Below are 19,044 nucleotides of genomic sequence, written 5' to 3' on the forward strand. Positions count from 1 at the left end.
TCTGACAGTGCAGCTCTCCCTCAGTACTGACCCTCTGACAGTGCAGCTCTCCCTCAGTACTGACCCTCTGACAGTGCAGCGCTCCCTCAGTACTATCTTTGCAACAGCCCAGCATTGCCTCAGTGTTTTGAGGTGATGGAATTCAAAGCCAACTGCACCATCCCCCTACCAAACAATTGCCGTTAGATTGTAGTGGTAAACAAGAGCAGAACATGCTAGAAACATCCAGCGGGTCATGGAGCACTTGTGGGAGGGACACGTGTACCAAGAGCCAACACAGGCACGATGCGCCCAATGGGTTCCTCCTGTGCTTTATGACTCTGTTTAATCTGTTTATCCCTTCATCAGCAGTTGCTGCTTGGCCTGCTAAACATTCCCAGCATTTTCTCTAGGTTTCAGATTTTCATCCACGCAGCACATGGCTAAATTTCAGCATGCTATTCAGGCCCTGGGTGATTCAGGAAACAGAGATAAAGCCTGACCCTAGGCCGGGCAGGATATGTCCCTGATGGTAATGCAAACCTCTGGCCTCTAGATTAAAAAAAAAACATGGAGGTAAAATTGTTAACAACTCAACATGAGCTCCTGCTGTATTGGGATGAAGTGATGGTTAATGAAGAAGAGCTTATTGATCAGAGATAACAGCAGAGAAATTATAATCCTGAGAATAATGATTGAGTGACTGGGCCCTGTTAGTACCTGTTCGTGCCACAATTGGAATTGGCTCCGTTTGCTGGTTCTTTAACACACCATAGAGGGAAATGAGGTACTCGGTGCTGGGTATGAGATCTGCGATGGTGACATTGCGAAGGTTGCCAGGCACCGTGACCTCCTTGACTCCCAGCCGCCCCTGAGAGTCTCTGTACTGAACCAGGAAAGAGTCAAAGGCCCCTTCCTCCACCGTCCAGGAGAGTTTGAGGCTGTGAGTGTCGATGTTTGAGACCAAGAGCCTTCCCAGCGTACTGAACCCGGCTGTGTGAACGGGAACCGCTAGAGAGAGGATGACATGAAGGGTTAATGTGTGCGGAAAGAGGACGAGGAGGGCAAGGTAGGAAAAGGCAGGGCCTCGTTCAGCACAATCTCACTATTCAGGTCTGTCTTCAGAAGCTGAATTCAATCCAAATCCACGTTTCTCTACTATCGAGTGAATGAACAATTTATCTCGCTTCCCATCGGACTTCACAATCCTTGTTCCACGAGCTTAGGCCTGGGTGGGTGTCTGTCATTCAAGCCCCTCGATTAGGTTTCGGTCTGTAACTCACTCCCAGGTATCTGATATTCTACATAAACCAACCAAACCCCTCAGTTAGATTATGGTCTATAACTCACTCCTGGGTATCTGTTATTCTATATAAAAACCAACTAAACTCCTTGGATAGGTACTAGCCTGTAACTCATTCCCAAATATCTGGTATTCTATAAATAAACTTCACAAGCCTCTTGTATAGATTCCAGTCTGTAACTCCCTCCCAGGTATCTGTTGTTCTATATATAAACCAGCCAAACCCTTTTATTAAATTCCAATCTGTAACATACTGCCGGATATCTGATATTCTCTACATTAGTAACACAAGATGGATTTCACGAATACGAAGGGGAGATTCTCCACTGATGGGAATGCTCTGTGAGGAAGAAACAATTTAATGCCTCCAAAAATTATTTTATCTTTGCCTGGCCTAAGTTGGAGGAAGATTGAGAACATTCCTGTAAACAAAACACATGGTTAGGGGTCTCCATGTTTTACACTTAGGAGAGTGAAGCCTACCTCCGAAGGTAAAATTCTAGCTTCTAGCCTGGGAAGAGGATAAGAATGGAAACTGAAAGCCAAGCACATTCAGAGTAAACTTAGACCTGGACACGTGTGTCAAAATATACACACCTTACAGCGGCTTATTTTGACTTTATCTCACTTTGTGCCCCCTTATAACCCAATAATTGCGCAGTGTCTTATCATTAAAACATCATTTATTCAATTTAGACCTTAGCAATGCGCATTAGGCCTGAGAAGCCTACCTGTGGAACCTGCTGTCATACTTTGGAAAAACAAAATGGCGGTGGTTTCCACAGCGACAGAAGCAATTGAAGAAATATTTTCTTGCTCCCAGCCTCAAGGTGCTGAGAACAGAGAGAGATGGAGGGTGAAAATATTTCCTGAGGAGGGAAAAAGCCGGAATAGCTGAGTCGATCCATATTCCTGGATCGCATGTACCTGTGATGGTTAAGAGAGCCACCAATGGCCTGGAGAGTTGGCCACCGGACACCCCATAGAGGTAAATGGTGTAGTTGGTCGTAGGCCTAAGGCCTGTGATGTATGTTGATCGGCGGTCACCGGTTACCGTGATATTCTGCAGAGTCTCAGAACCCTGAGATTTGTACTGTATCAGGAAGGAGTCAAAGATAGTCTCGGCTGTCCAGGAGAGGAGGAGGGAGTCAGCTGTGATGTTTGAGAATGAAAGGCTCCCAAACTTGCCTGATTTTTCTCCCTCTTTGTCCGCGGAGGCTAAAAGGAGGAAGAGAAAGAAATAGACAACACTTTACTGAGGGGAAGCTGCTGCTGCTTGACTGCAAGAGAAAGCACTTCCTTACAGTTTCAACTCTCCAGCAGACGATGACTTCAATTGTTAGTACATCACAATCCTAGAATCTCATGGCACAGAATGAGGGCATGATGCCTGTACCAACTCTTTCAAAGAGCTGTCCAATTAGTCCCACTTCCTTAAGGCTGATCCCCTATGAATTTTCCCCCTTCAATTACCAGCCTTTAAGGCAGTGCTGATCAAAACAACTTGCTGTGTGAACAAAATGTTTCCACATTTTTTTTTAATGTACCTTATCTGGATTATTATCTTAAACATGTGTCCTCTGGTTGCTGACCTTCCTGCCAGCGGAAACAGTTTCTCCTTAGTTATTTCAAAACCCCTCATGCTTCGATAAATCTCCCCTTAACCTTCTCTGCCCTAAGGAGAACAAAATTAACTCTCTAAGGAACAAAATCAATTCAAGAGCATTAAAAAAATCATGTCTTTCCTACAAGGCATCCACACGCTACACAGAACACAACATTTGACAGATTAGATGATGGAAATGGGTATCATTCCAAGGAGGCCGACCATGGTTGCCACAGCGACACTGGAGCTTCCAGCAGGTGATAGTGCTCTGGGTACTAGATAAGGAAAAGGTTGGGCAGTGGTTAAAGTAATTTTCTGGAAGAAACTGGCTTGTGAGGAATACCTGCAGTGGTTATTATAGTGGTTAGTGGCCTTGTCCGTCTGCTGCCAGAGAACCCATAGAGAGAAATCAGGTACTTGGTACTAGGCCTCAGGCCTTCAATGAAGGAAGACTGTTGGTGTGCAGGCACAGTGAAGTTCCGCACCTCCTCGGATCCGTCCACTCTGTATTGGATCAGAAAGGAATCAAAGCCACTCTCTGCAGCCCAAAAGATTTGGAGGGAGTCCTGCGTAACATTATTCCCTGAAAGGCGGATAAGTTTACTCAGCCTGCTTGGTTTTACGCCATTGGTATCTATGGAAACTGGAGAGAAAGCAGAGAAAGATGCGATTTAAAGACTGTTCTGGGCAAACTCCCCCTTGTGTAACCTAACTGGCTAGGCCATACCTAGCACCTTATTCTTGGAGGTTGGGTTAAATATCCACAGCCTTTCAAAGATAGGTGGGTGGAGATAACAGCGAGGAGATAAGAAAGGAGAGAAAAAAAGGACATAAATCCAGGTGTGCAGCCCAATATATACACCACAGACTTTGTATAAGTTACTGTTACTCTGGTTCAGAGGCTCCTCCAGGTGTCTGTACTGAGTTCCTGTGTGGCAAAGACCCAACCTGGGAAAGCTTCTCGGGATTGAGAGGTGGTATTTGGGGTTCAGATTTGGAATATCACACTGGTTCCCCGAGTGGGGAGGGGGAGGAGGCATTGCTGATTGAAGTAGGGAGTCCATGTATCATGGTACAGAGGGAGCATAGACCATTGTAGTTAGATAAGATACATACATCATATACACTGTAGATTGTGGTACAGATCCAGAGCTATACACGCTATAGATTATTGTAAAAAATCTACAGTTACATACACTGTATGTTATGGTACAGATCCACAGAGCTATATACACTATATTATGGAATGATTTCACAGAACTATATACAGTGTGGATTATGGTACAGATCCACAGAGCTATATACACTGTAGATTATGATATAAATCCACAGGACTATATGCACTGTATACTATGGTATAAATCCATAGAACTATATGCACTGTAGATTATGGTACAGATTCACAGAGCCATATATACTATATTTTATGTATAAATCCAGGGCTATGTACATTGTACATTATGGTACTAATCCACAGAGCTATATACACTGTATATTATAGTACAAACCCACAGAGTTGTACACACTATAGTATGGTACAGGTCCACAGAGCTATATACACTGTATATTATGGTACAAGTCCATAGAGCTATATACACTGTATATTATGGTACAGGTCCACAGAGCTATATACACTGTATATTATGGTACAAGTCCATAGAGCTATATACACTGTATATTATGGTACAAGTCCATAGAGCTATATACACTGTATATTATGGTACAAGTCCATAGAGCTATATACACTGTATATTATGGTACAGGTCCACAGAGCTATATACACTGTATATTATGGTACAGGTCCACAGAGCTATATACACTGTATATTATGGTACAAGTCCACAGAGCTATATACACTGTATATTATGGTACAAGTCCACAGAGTTATATAAGTCATATATTACTCGCAGGAGGAGCAGATCCCATACAGACAGCAATAACTACCAGACAGCTGGAAATTCCCAATAGAGTGAATGGTCCTGCTCTGGTGCTTGTGTTTCACTCAGTCAAGTGCCACTCTCCACTTTAACATTATCCAATAGTGAGAGAGAGAGAGAGACAGAGAGAGCGAGATGAACAGGGCATTTGGAGCCTCAGTTAGACTAACAGGAGTCACCAACATCAGCCAGCAATCTGACCCAAGAACACTGGATAATAATTGTTTCAGACTTCATCCCCAGCAGAAAGGGAGCAGGAAGCCTCACAGGGAATAGGAATGATAGAGATGACGAGGAATGAGAATTGAAGAGATGACGAGGAATGAGAATTGAAGAGTTGACGAGGAATGAGAATTGAAGAGATGACGAGGAATGAGAATTGAAGAGATGACAAGGAATGAGAATTGAAGAGATGACGAGGAATGAGAATTGAAGAGATGACGAGGAATGAGAATTGAAGAGATGACAAGGAATGAGAATTGAAGAGATGACGAGGAATGAGAATTGAAGAGATGACAAGGAATGAGAATTGAAGAGATGACGAGGAATGAGAACTGATGAGTTTTTAAAAATAATTTATTCTTGGGGATTTGGGCTTCGCTGGCTGGGCCAGCATTTATCACCCATCTCTAATTGCCCTTGAGAAGGTGGTGGTGAGCTGCCTTCTTGAACTGCTGCAGTCCATGTGGTGTAGGTACGCCCTTGGTGCTGTTTTCCTGTAGTGGTTTGATGCAACTGAGTGACAATTGTTAGGCTATTTCAGAGGACAGTGAAGAGTCAACCAGAGGGAAAAGTGAATAGGAAAGATGACAAGGAATGGAACCCAAAAGATCAGAATGAATGGGAATTAAAGAGATAACAAGAAATGGTTAAGAAATCATTCCTTGGTTGACAGTAGAACTATATATTTATATACAGGATATGAATATATAAAAAGGAGAGAGAGAGAGACACACACATCCCAAAAACAGCCAGACAGAGAGACAAATTTCAATGCTTGCACCAACGTGGGAGGAAAGTTGGCCCAATGAAACTTGCCACTTCTGGTGTTTTGGAGAAGTAGGCTGAGGTTACCATGGTAACAGGGATGCTTTCCATAGATGAAAGTCAGGAAATATTTGCCCCCTTTGCGCCAAAAGGGCACAATGGAACTTTTTCCGGCCTGCAAGAAATCCTCGCTGGGTCGCACAGCTACCTGTGGTTGATACGACGATGGAAAGTGGGCTGGTGTGACGGCCACTGGACACTCCGTAGATGTAGATGGTGTACTTGGTGGTAGGCTTGAGGCCTAGGAGGACGTATGATCGCCGGTTACCAGTCACCCTGAGCTTCCGCACCTCCTCGGAGCCCTGGGCTCTGTACTGAATGACGTAGGAGTCAAAGGCCCATTGTGTCGACCAGGAGAGCTCCACTGAGTCAGCCATGATGTTAGAGACCGAGAGGCTGCCCAGAGCCCTGGTTTGACCCAGTCTTACACCTTCCTTCACTATGGAAGCTAGAGGCAAGAGACAAGCGGGTAAAATATCAAATTAAAAAATACCAAGAGTTTCTGCCTGGAAAAATTAAGAACTTGCATTTCAATGGTGCACTTCACCACCTCAGAACTTCTCAAAGACACTGAAATAGTTTTGAAGTGTAGTCACTGTTGCATTGTGGGAAACAGGGCAACCAATTTACATAAGCAAACTCCCACACACAGCAATGACCAAATAATCTGCCTTTTAGTGATGTCGATTGAGGGATAAATATTTGCAGGACACCAGTGAGAACTCCCCTGGTCTTCTTTGAAATAGTGGCTTTGGGATCTTCTCCGCCCGCCTGAGGAGGCAGACGGGGCATTGGTTTAACGCCTCATCCGAAAGAGGGCACCTCTGATGGTGCAGCACTCCGTGGGAGTGTCAGCCTGGATTACATGTGACTCCTACAGTAAGGACTCAAACCCTCTGACTCAGAGGCCAGAGCATGACACATTGAACAATGTTGCATCGTGAATTCTTTCAGTCTGCTATTGGCTTATGGAGGTATTCGGGCACCAGGGGCAGCGCAGAGAAGAAGCCGCAATGTCAGAGGGTCTGAGCAATAAGGAAGGACTGGAGAGACATGGGCTATGCGCCCTGGAAAGGCGGTATCCGAGAAATGATCATATGGGAGGGTTAGAGATTGATTTGATGAGTTTACATTACTTTAAACTTAACTGTGAGAATAAGGCAAGGAGACACAAGTTAAAATCAGGAAGAGGTAATTGGCGCAGTGATGTCATGTGATTCTTTTGTGCACTTTGTGCGATGATGGGAAACAGCCCATGTCGAATCAGCTGTCCATGTACATTCCCTTTGATTGAATTACACACTATTAATAACTCAGAAACAGGCCATTCAGCCCAACCAGCCAATGCTAGCTTTTATGGTCCAAAGGCCTCCTTGGTCCCATCCCTCTGCATCTCACCCTATCTTCCACACACAGAAGGAACAACACACACAGGTTCATGACATCAATATTCTAAAATGGAAGCGATTACCATAGTAACGGGGCTGGCTACAGGTTGAATTGGATCAGGGAGGCGGAGGGAATATATTTCCTGGAGCGCACACAGTAATTTAACCTCTCGTTTTATCGCAAGATACCTGTGGTGGATGCCACAAAGGCCATCAGCTTTGTGATTTGGCTTTCAAAGACCCCATAGAGATAGATGGTGTATTTGGTGCTAGGCCTGAGGCCTGTGATGAAGAATGACCTCTGATCTCCAGCCACAGTCAGGTTCCTCATACTCTGCGAGCCGTGGGCTCGGTACTGGATCAGAAAGAACTCGTAGACCCGCCCCGCCGTCCAGGAGAGCTGGAGGGAGTTGGCGGCGACATTAGAGATGCCAGGCCTGACTGAGACCCTCGGTGTTGGACTAACTTCACCTGTGGAGGCGAAAAGAGAAAAAGCAGGTGAGAATTGTTACTGGCTGAAAGCTCCTAACGTCACCGAGCAACCGTCATTGAGTGGTGAGAGTGCAGAAGGAGGCCATTCAGCCCAAAATGTCTGTACTGGCTCGCTGCAAGAACAACTCACCTCGTGCCATTTTCCCGCCTTCTCCCTGTAGCCCTGCAAATCTTTCCTCTTCGGAAAATGATCCAATTACCTTTCCAATGCCCGATTGAATCCACCTCCACCACACTCTCAGGCAGTGCATTCCAGATCCTAACCACTCGCCGCGTGAGAAAGCTTTTCCTCATGTTGCCCTTGCTTCTTTTTTTACCAATCATTTTAAATCAGCATCCTCTGGTTTTCGGCCCTCCCACCAGTGGAAACAGTTTCTCCCTATTGACACTGTCCAGGCCCCTCAGGATTTTGAGCACCTCTATCAGAGAACCACAATTCATTCTTTTACAGGACCTCAATTGAAGCATTCAATTATTGCCAAGTTTTGTGTGAGCCCATGGGAAAAGAGTGGGGTTCGAGGAGACATTTTGGTGATGCAGCGAGCTGTGCTCTGGAACGTGCTGCCTGAAAGGCCAATGGACGCAGGTTCAGCTGTAACTTTCAAAGGGAGTTGGATAAGTGCTTGCAAAGGAGATTTTTGCAAGGGTGTGGGTTAGCACAGGGGCATGGGACTAATTGGAGAGCTCTTTCAGAGACTGGCACAGACATGAGGGGCCAAATGGCCTCCTGTATCTGTTCTGTAAGGTGTTATGAATTCCATGCTTTATTGGAAGATCGGGAACTGGCAGCTCAGCTGAAAGGCAGACTTGGCAATGCAGCAGTAGGCCAAAGTTTCAGGTTATAGGAAAAGTTTCCCATGCAGCTACCAAGCACAAGCTAGCACAGGACTAGCCTGTAACCAGGTAGTTGACATAACATGATAGACACACAGACAAGACAGGCCGATCCTGTTGGTAGCATGAGGGAATGTAACAAAACAACTGAGTGATCTTCAATTGACCTCTAATGAGGAACAAGCAATTGAAAGGAGTCCTGGAAAGAGTTCTCATCTATTAGTGGAGCTTGGAAAACCAGGAATGCAGATGGAATGGCACTGGGAACCATCCTGATTATTTAAGGAATGAAGAGGAGTAGAGAGAGAGAGGATTAAATGTTCAGTGAGACATAATTAAACCAAGTGATATGAAGAGCATCAGTTGTTGATTGGCTGGAGAAACAAGGGGCTAAAAAGGTGCCTCAGATTCTTCTGGAATGGAAGGAAAACTGGGAAATTTCCCAGGGGATGGGATTTGAAGAGATGACAAGGAATGGGAATTGAAGAGATGACAAGGAATGGGAATTGAAGAGATGACAAGGAATGGGAATTGAAGAGATGAACTGGAATGGGAATTGAAGAGACGACCTGGAATGGGAACTGAAGAGACGACAAGGAATGGGAATTGAAGAGACGACCTGGAATGGGATTTGAAGAGACGACCTGGAATGGGATTTGAAGAGACGACCAGGAATGGGATTTGAAGGGATGACCAGCAATGGGATTTGAAGAGATGACCAGCAATGGGATTTGAAGGGATGACAAGGAATGGGATTTGAAGGGATCACAGGGAATGGGAGATGAATAGATGACAAGGAATGTGAAATGAATAGGTCACACGGAATGAAAAGAATCATACCATGGCTGAGGGCAGGACTGTATACTTTTATAGAGGATATGAATATATAATAGAGTGAGAGTTTCCATATGCAAACAACCAGAGAGAGAGGGATAGGCCTTCTGTCATTCAGAGAGCTTGCAGAAACCTGATCCCCCGAGCAAGCTGTATGGAGCTTGGTGTTTCCCTGAAGGGGACTTTCCTGCTACTCTCCGGACTCAAAGCCCAGCTGGTCTGAAGCCTGCGGCCTACTATGCCCATGAACCACACAAGTGTGTCAGAGGCTTTAGCCTTTAGGCCAGGGAGATCCCAGCTGAATTACTGAGAAGATCTCACGGTACCGGCCAATTATTCAGAAAGAAATATTTGCCTTCTCCATTCGAAAGGGCAGAGGAAGTATTTCCCATCAGATCTGTCACAGCCAGTGTACCTTTGGTGGTGGCAGCAGTAGACTGGGGGGTTGTGTGGTGGCCGCTGGAAACCCCGTAGAGGTAGAAGGTGTAATTGGTAGTAGGCCTGAGGCCTGTGATGGTGTGCGATCGACTGTGGCCACTCACGGACAGTTTCCGCACCTCCTCCGACCCCTGGGCTCTGTACTGCACGGCGTAGGAGTCAAAGTCTCTCTCGGCTGACCAGGAAAGCCTAACCGAGTGAGGTGTCAGGGCCAAAGCAGAAAGGCCACCTAACTCCATCGTCTCACTGGGCTCCGTGACAACGGTTCCTGTGGAAGCTACAACAACAATAACAACAACTTGCATTTATACAGCACCTTTAAAAAGAGTAAAACGCCCTCCCATCGGGCAGTTCACGAGTGCGATTATCAAACAATGCTTCACACTGAGTCACAGCAGGAGTTACTAAGACAGATGACCGAAGCTGGTCAAAGAGGTCGGTTTTAAGGAGCATTGTAAAGGAGGAGGAAGAGACGGAGAGATTTAGGGAGGGAATTCTAGAGCTTAGGGTCCATAGGCAATTGAAGGCACAGCTGCCAATGGTAGAGCGATTAAAATCAGGGATGCTCAATAGGCCACAATTACATGAGCGCAGATATCTCAGAGGGTTGTGGGGCTGGAGGAGATGATAGAGATCAGGAGGGGTATGACACTGTAGGGATTTGAAAACAAGGATGAGAATTGTAAAATCGAGACATTACTTGACCAGGAGCTAAAGTAGGTGAGTGGGACTTGGTGCTTGTTGGGATATGGAGGTAGACACAGACACAGATGTGAAGGGTTATTGATGGTCACACTGCAACCACGCCTGAGCAAAGGTAAGGTGCAGGTGGAGCGGAAGACAACCACAAGGACCCTGAATGGGTAAAACACTTGAAGGCTAGAGGCTATCCATTGACAACTGATAGTTTGCAATAACCGGCGGACAAAATGGCCGATGATCTGCACTTGACATTTTGCCCCATCTTGTTGGTGCTGAGACACTGGTCTTCAGGTATAACTGTCACCTAGAGAGGCCACATTTCAGCAGGAGTTAAAGTCATGGCTTGTCACTGTTTAAGGACCATCCCTCAGCAATGTCTGCTGGTTAATCAGGGCCGCATAAAATGCCCGTAATTTTCCAATATTTTGGTGGGGGGGGCGGTGGTGAGTGTGAGGGATGCAGGGGATGGGGAGTGCGAGGAAAGAGGGAGATGGATGGGTGTGGAACATTAGTGTGTGGGCAAGGCTGTAATGTTGCCATGTGTGCTGTTCTGGACCTGAACAAAGTCCTCACTGGGTAAATATCCAGGGAAATAGAACATGAGCAAGAAACTGGCATCACTTTATAAACCAATGACTGAGAAATACTGATACCATAAAGAGAGAACCAAGAAAACAGACAAGCTCGATCACATAGGCTGCAGTAAACACTCTTGAGTTGTGAGCTATTCTTACTTTAAGGGCCTCAAGTCTGCAATGAGCCCATTTCAAGGTCAGCCACCATTAAAACCCAATCTACTGAGTTCATGGACACATTACCTTGTTGTTTTGAAGGGAGCTGGGAAAGTAGGTATAAATAACTTGCCCAGAAAACAACAGTTAAAAGGATAAAATGAATGTGGACGCACTCAGATTAATTTTTAAAAAATACCTGCGGTGGTCACTATACTGGTCAGTGGCTTTGTGCGCTGACCCTTAGCGACCCCATAGAGATGGACGGTGTGGACGGTGATAGGCCTCAGGCCTTTGATGAAGGAGGACCTCTGGTCACCAGCCACTGTGAGGTTGTGCACATCCTGGGGTTCCGCGGCGCTGTACTGTATCAGAAAGGAATCAAAGCCCTTGCTTGCCGTCCAAGAGAGTTGGAAGGACTGAGTCGTGATGTGAGAGACAGAAGCGTCGCCAAGTTTACTTGGCTTCACAGTGTCTTTAACTGTGGAGGCTGAGAAAGAGAGAAAAAGGAGATGTTTTATTGGGTAGCAAGGGTGATCCTAAAGCCTATGTGGCAGGCTCCGGATGGCTACCGAGTTCCAATCACAGCTTGCGTGTTGAAACAAACATGGACAGGATCAGGAACTGACACCCAGCTCCTCAAAGAAACACTTGAAAGGAAGCGGCCAAAAGAGGCTTTGGGACAAACACAGGAAGGGGAGCATGCCCAATCAGCACCGGGTCCTGCACAGCCACAAATGACAGCTGACCTCTGCCGAACTCTAACCCAATGAAAATGTCAATCTCAAACTGACCCGCCATTCCAGCGGAGAGAGTTCCAGGTTTCCATGACCCTTTGGGTAAAAAGATTTGTCCTGTTTCATTCCCGAAAGGCCTTGCTCACATTTTTAGCATGGCTCCTGGCTCTTGAATCCCCCACCAGTTTCTCTCCATCTATCCTATTAATCTGAACACGCCAATCTAATCTCAAGGGGTCAAGACAACATGATCCAAACTTAAGCTGAAGGCAAAACACTGCAGATACTGGAAATCTGAAACAAAAACAAAAAATGCAGGAAAAACAAGTCCGTAATACGGACTCAAAACGCTGTCAGACCTGCTGAGTTTTCCCAGCATTTTCTATTTATGTTTCATGATCCAAACCTATCCTCATTGCTTACCCCACTAATTGCAGAAAAGCCCAGAATGTTAAAACAAAATTTGACAATCTGAAGTTGGCCTTCTGCTTTCCTTCTGGTCCTTCAACAGCAGAAAAGGACCTGGATTATCAACACAGAGAAAATCGCATTCACTGGGATAAAAAGACAAGTTTCCTGTAGTTCAGAGCAACAAGCGGATCACGTTTGAAAATCTCTGCTGGAACCCCTGGAGCACAACCGGATTCTCCTGAGCACTCCGATACCCCCTCCACTGAGTGCCCAGGGCTCGACTGCGAAAGACTCATACTGACGGATAGCCCTGTATCTATGGCAACAGAGGGGTAAAATATTAAAAGTGATTCCTGATGGACCTGTTCAAGTTAAAAGGAGCACACAGACTGCTGAGTTTGGCCCTGACATGATTTCTTGATTAATCTCCCTCATCTCATTGGTCTGCCAGAGAAAAAATAAGGAAAAGATGTCCTTTTTCGAGGGGAAGAAGCAACAGAAATTCAAAGGTTTCAGTGGAGATACCTGAGGTATTGGCGGAAGTGGTCAGTGGCCTAGTGCGTTGGCCACCAGATACCCCATAGAGATGGAGCCTATAGGTGGTGGTAGGCCTCAGGCCTGTGATGACGGTGGATCGACGGTCACCGGTTACCGTGAGGTTTCTCACATCCTCAGAGCCCTCGAGCCCGTATTCGATGAGAAAGGAATCATAGGTCCTCTCTGTTTCCCAGGAGAGTTTGAGGGATTGGGCCGTGACCCTAGACACGGAGAAATTGTCCAGATCCGCCACTTCGATCGACCTCTGACCCTCTTTATCTGTGGAGACTACAATTTAAAATAAAAACAATGATCGTTAACCGGCCCTCTGGCCTGAGCTGAGGAGAAAGATCGAGTGAGTTCTGGACAGGAAATTGAGGAAAAGCAAATCCCAATGAGGAGAGGAAGAGAGAGGAACACTCCTTAACTCATCTGAGATTCTCCCCTCTATGCCAGTGCGGAACTCACTCCAGCATTGACGGAGAATTCAGCTGAGAAAAGATGCTCCGAAAGTCAATGGTGCTGCAGGGAATGCAAAATTTAACGAACCTCAAAAGAGGCTGAAGCAGACTCCAAGAGCAACAACAACTTGCATTTATCTAGCTATTCTAACTATTGTTAGAATAGTCAAATATCCCAATGGGCATCACTGGAGCATTTTCAGATGGAATTTAACAGGCAGATACATAAACAGATATCAGAACAGATAATGGAAAGCTTGGCCAAAGAGGTAGAATTTAACAGAGAACAGAGCTAGTTTGAGAGGTTGAAGAATATGGACATTATTAGTATGAACAGATCAGGTAGAGTCTAGGCACATTCTGAATCGCTTTAGTCTTTGTCACTGAACCAGAGAAACTGTGAAAGTCTAACAGGAAACTTTGATAAGCACAACCTAAATAAACCTGTAGGGAAACCATACACCAAAACACCGAGAATTCAATGTCCAGTCTGATTACTTGTAAATCTAAAAGGAGCTTCACTGGTTTTAGGAGTGTAACTGGGTTTAATAACACCCTGAGATCCAACCCAGCTCAGCCTGTCAGAAATATCCCGATGGGAAATTTTGCGGCTTTACACTGAAACATAAGTTCTGTAGGGACCTCACACGCGAGAATCAGAACACAACTTCAACTAATACACAGACAGTTCACAGGGAATAAACACATCTAGGTCCGAAACCTTCCTGAAGAAACTCAAGGCACAATGTATTAACAGGAAGGCAGGTCAGAGGATCAAAAAATGATAGATGACAGAGGGAGGCCATTCTGCCCATGGTGCCTGTGCCGAATCTTTGAAAGATCAATCCAATTAGTCCTGCCACGGCAACACTTTCCCCATAACCGAGTTACTTTTTCCCCTTCAAGTATTTATCTGAGTCTCTTTACACATTATTGAACCATCTTCCACCATCTCCTCAGTGTTTGTCCACATTGTTGTGTATTAAATGTTTCCTCATGTTGTTTCTGGTTATTTTGCCAATCCCCTTCAATCTGTGTGCTCTGGTTACCAACCTTCCTGCCACTGGAAAATGTTTGGAATCCCAGGGTCATGAACATTTACTTCACGGAGGAGGCCTTTTGGCCCATTATGTCCCTGCCAACCCTCTGCAAGGTTAGTTCACCACTGCTACTCCCCCATCCGTTTCTCTGTCGTTCTGCAAATTTGCTCTGCTCAGGTAATTATCCAATTCTCTTTTGAAAGCCCCTGTCGAATCTAGCTCCACCGCAGTATCAGGCAGTGTATACCACATTTATATAAGTGTATATCCTCTGTTTAAACCTTCTAGATTTTAAACTCTTTCAAATCTCTCCTTCGTCTTCTCTGCTCCAAGGAGAACAATCTGATCTCCAGTCTCTCCACATAACTGAAGTTCCTCCTCCCTGGAACCATTCTAGTGAATCTCCATTGCACTCTTTCCAAGGCCTGCACATCCTTCCTGAAGGGTGGTTCATGAACGATAAAGAGATTGACAGAAATGAGAGGAAGGAAATACCTCATCTTTGACCACGTTTGTGAGGCCTGGGGTAGCGGAAGAGCATGAGATAAAGACGCAGACACATCATCATACGCTTGGCCAATAGGGACCATCAGTCATTGTTCTGGTGGTACAGGTCAGAGAAGGAAAGTTGGCCAACCATGATGTGTTGCTCAGTTTTCCTATCAGGAGCAGCAGAAAGATGATCAGGAAAAGGCATTGGGAAGCACATGATTCACAAGGATGAATCTGGAGGATATTTATACGCAGCCCCCATTGCAGGCATGGGTTATAAATATAGATGAGCCTGCACATCCTCACAGGGAGAGTTTAGACCAGATTTGGAAGCCTCAATGCCGGCTGATGTGATAACTGGGCACCATCACTTGTGACTTTGCGGCAGTGAATACACGAGGATCCGACTTTCCGGCTCAGAGACAATCACTGCTCCCACTGACCGGAACACTGAGCTTCTCGGTCTATGACAGTCATTGGTCAGAGTGACCGGCATCGCCATAGCAACCGATAAAAGGTTTGGAATGGAAGAGGGAGAAAGAGTATCGACAGCCAACAATCCCATCGGAGATGGAATTTAAAGCAGACGTAATATTTTCCCTCGGAAAGGCATCCGGTGAGAAATGAGGAAAATATTTTTTGCTGACTGTGGTAGTAAAAGACGGAGAATGCAGGCATTTCACCGGGAATTGTGATGGCGATTGGCTGAACGATAGGTACCTCTTGTGGTGATTACAATTGTCGATGGAGCTGAGCGTTGACCTCTGGAAATCGCATAGACATAGATGGTGTATTTGGTGTTAGGCCTCAGACCTGTGATGAGGTAGGAGCGCCGATTGGCAGTCACCGTCAGGTTCCGCACACTCTGGGAGCCCTGGGCTCTGTATTGGATCAGGAAGGAATCAAAGACCAACTGTGTCATCCAGGAGATCCGCACCGAGTGGGGAGTCACCCCGGAAATGGAAAGAGCGCCGAGCTTAACGGGTTTGACCGCATCTTTATCTGTGGAGTCTCAAAGGAGGAGGGTGGGGAGGAAAGAACAGAGGTAAAATATTCACCAGCGGCTAAAATCCACACCCAAATCAACAAAGTCAGAGAAACCCCAAAGTAAAACCAGCATCCAAAACGATTCCCACCAATCAGAATCACTTCTGTATGACTCCCTACGCAGTCTGTAAGATGCTCTTGGATGCTGAGGTCCACCTCAGTCACCGTGACACACTAAGTTTGGCCCTAAACCGACAAACTTTCACCTCACGGTAAACAATGTAACAATGGGGATGGAGTTGTATTGTCCGCACAGCGTGACGGGGAGCGTGTGACAGGAGGTTTGTGTCACCTGTCCAGGAAGAGGGTGCTACATACTGAGTTTTCATACAGCACTTCACAACAAACTCGGACTGTTTCTACCATTACTGTGTTAAAAAGAAAGGCTTTGATTGGATAGAGCAGCTCATTCTCCAGCATCATCCCAATGTTCTTCACTGAAGTGAGCATCCATTGTTATTAGGGACAATTAACAAAGAACAATGAGATGAATGAGGTGCTGACTCGAGCCATGGATCTGGGAGTTGGGGTTTTGAACAGCAACATCAAACTTGCATTAACTTTGTGCCTTTAATATTGCAAAATCAGCCCTGACACTGGGAATATTGAACAGGATACAGGAAATATTTGACAGTATACCAGGAAGTATTGGAAGTATCAGGAATATTGGATTCTCAGTAATATTTTAATAATATGATATCAATAATATATTATAATATAGTATTGTGTTAGCCAGTCTAAATGTAAATATTGGACTGGACACCTGGAACATTCCCCAGTACATTGGGAATATTGGGCAGGGCACCAGAAATACTGGGAAATATTGGATTGGACAGTGAAACTACTGGACTGGACGGTGCAAATCTTGGAGTGGACATTGGGAATTTTGGAGTGGACATTGGGAATATTGCACTGGACAGTTGGGGTAATTGGACTGGACAGTGATGAGTATTGGACTGGATACTGGGGAGTATTGAACTGGATAGTGATGAGTATTGAACTGGACAGTGGTTAATATTGGATTGGACAGTGGGGAATATTGCACTGGACTCTGGGAATATTGGACAGGACAGTTGGAAATGTTGGACTGGACCCTGGGAATATTGGACAGGACAGTTGGAAATATTGGACTGCACACTGGGGAGTATTGGACTGGACAGTGGGGAATATTGAACTGGACAGTGGGGAGTATTGGACTGGACCCTGGGGAGTATTGGACTGGACATTGGGGAGGGAATATTGGATTGGACAGTGGGGAATATCGGACTGGACCCTGGGAATATCGGACAGGATAGTGGGAATATTGGACTGGACACTGGAATATTGCACTGAATGCTGTGATGTCCTGTGGCCGAGATGATTGGTTTCTGACATTTGGATCAAACAGATCTAACACATTGTAAGTTGCAGTCAAGGGACTGAAACAAGTTTCCTGCAGATCAGAGCAGCGGATCTGTCACCTTCGAACTGATCGGGGCTGGGAGACACCTTACCCTCCCCCCGAATGCCCAGGACCTGCCTGGTATTCTCAGCTCTGATGTTGGTAGAGGTCCCATATCTATAGCAAAAGAATGATTTCTGTTGGAGCAGTGCAAGTTAAAATGAAAGCACCCACTCATGAGAGTGGTCCCCAAACATTTTCTCGGTCAATTTCCCACTGTCAGAGAAACATTCAGGGATAGTTTTCCTTTTTGTAGGTTAGGAAGCAACAGAAAGTACAAAGTATCACTCGTTTTCAGTGGAAATACCTGAGGTGTTGGTGGAAGTGGTCAGTGGTCTGGTGCGTTGGCCACCAGACACCCCATAGAGATGGAGCCTGTAGGCGGTGGTAGGCCTCAGGCCTGTGATGACAGTGGATCGACGGTCACCGGTTACCGTGAGGTTTCTCACATCCTCAGAGCCCTCGAGCCCGTATTCGACGAGAAAGGAATCATAGGTCCTCTCTGTTTCCCAGGAGAGTTTGAGGGATTGGGCTGTGACCTTAGACACGGAGAAATTGTCCAGATCCGCCACTTTGATCGGCCTCTGGCCCTCTTTATCTGTGGAGACTACGATTTAAAATAAAAACAATTATCGTTAATCGGCCCTCTGGCCTGACCTGAGGAGAAAGATTGAGTGAGTTCTGGACAGGAAATGGAGGAAAAGCAATTCCCAATGAGAAGAGGAAGAGAGAAGAACACTCCTTAACTCATCTGAGATTCTCCCCTCCATCCCAGTGCGGAACTCACTCCAGCATTGACGAAGAATTCAGCTGAGAAAAGATGATCTTAAAGTCAATGGTGCCTCAAGGAATGCAAGTTTTAATGGCATCTCAACAGCAGCTGAAGCAGATTCTGAGAACAACAACAACTTGCATTTATCTAGCACTGTTAGAAGAGTCAAACATCCCAATGCCCATCACAGAAATGTTTTCAGATGGAATTTAACAGCGATCCACATATAGAGATATCAGAACAGGTAATGGAAAGCTTGGCCAAAGAGGTAGAATTTAACAGAGAACAGATCTAGTTCGAGAGGTTGAAGAATACAGACAGAAGGGTAATAATGTCCATTATTAGAATAAATAGACCTGGTTGAGTCTCGGCACATTCTGAACTGCTTTTGTTTTTATGTCACTGAACCAGACAAACTCTGATAGACTAACAGGAAACTTCGATAAGCACAGACTCAATAGACCTGTAGGGACACCTTACATCACAACATCGAGAATTCAATGTCCAGTCTGCTTACTTATAAATCTAACAGGAGCTTCACTGGATTCAGGAGTGCAACTGGGTTTAATAACACCCTGATATCCAACCCAGCTCAGCCTGCAGGATTCACCCAACCTGAAATTTCCCCAGCTTTTCACTGAAACAAATAGTTCTGTAGGGACCTCACACGTGAGAATCAGAACACAATTTACTTCAACTAAAATACAGACAATAAATGGGAAATAAACACATCCAGGTCTGAAAGCTTCCTGAAGAAACCCAAGGCACAATGTCTTTTATTAAAAGGAAGGCAGGTCAGAGGATCACAAAATGAC

At 45.5% G+C, this 19,044-nt stretch overlaps 1 protein-coding gene across 14 annotated transcripts in view; it reads right to left on the reverse strand.

Annotated features, from left to right (window-relative positions):
• Positions 1 to 19,044, reverse strand: part of LOC121291414 (tenascin-like) — a 224,925-nt gene that overhangs the window by 15,400 nt on the left and 190,481 nt on the right. For 9 of the 14 annotated variants that reach the window (XM_041212557.1, XM_041212552.1, XM_041212558.1 and 6 more), the window contains 3 exons: positions 3,232 to 3,531; positions 2,210 to 2,500; positions 700 to 990 (listed from right to left, as the gene is read on the reverse strand). The exons of 1 other annotated variant lie outside the window; for it this stretch is intronic. In XM_041212557.1, the coding sequence (XP_041068491.1) occupies positions 700 to 990; positions 2,210 to 2,500; positions 3,232 to 3,531 (882 nt within the window). The remainder of the gene's footprint in view (positions 1 to 699; positions 991 to 2,209; positions 2,501 to 3,231; positions 3,532 to 19,044) is intronic. 4 more of the 14 variants (XM_041212549.1, XM_041212555.1, XM_041212545.1 and 1 more) reach the window with 2 other exon arrangements.

This window comes from Carcharodon carcharias, chromosome 19 (genome assembly GCF_017639515.1).
Source record: "Carcharodon carcharias isolate sCarCar2 chromosome 19, sCarCar2.pri, whole genome shotgun sequence".
Classification (NCBI taxonomy): Eukaryota; Metazoa; Chordata; class Chondrichthyes; order Lamniformes; family Lamnidae; genus Carcharodon; species Carcharodon carcharias.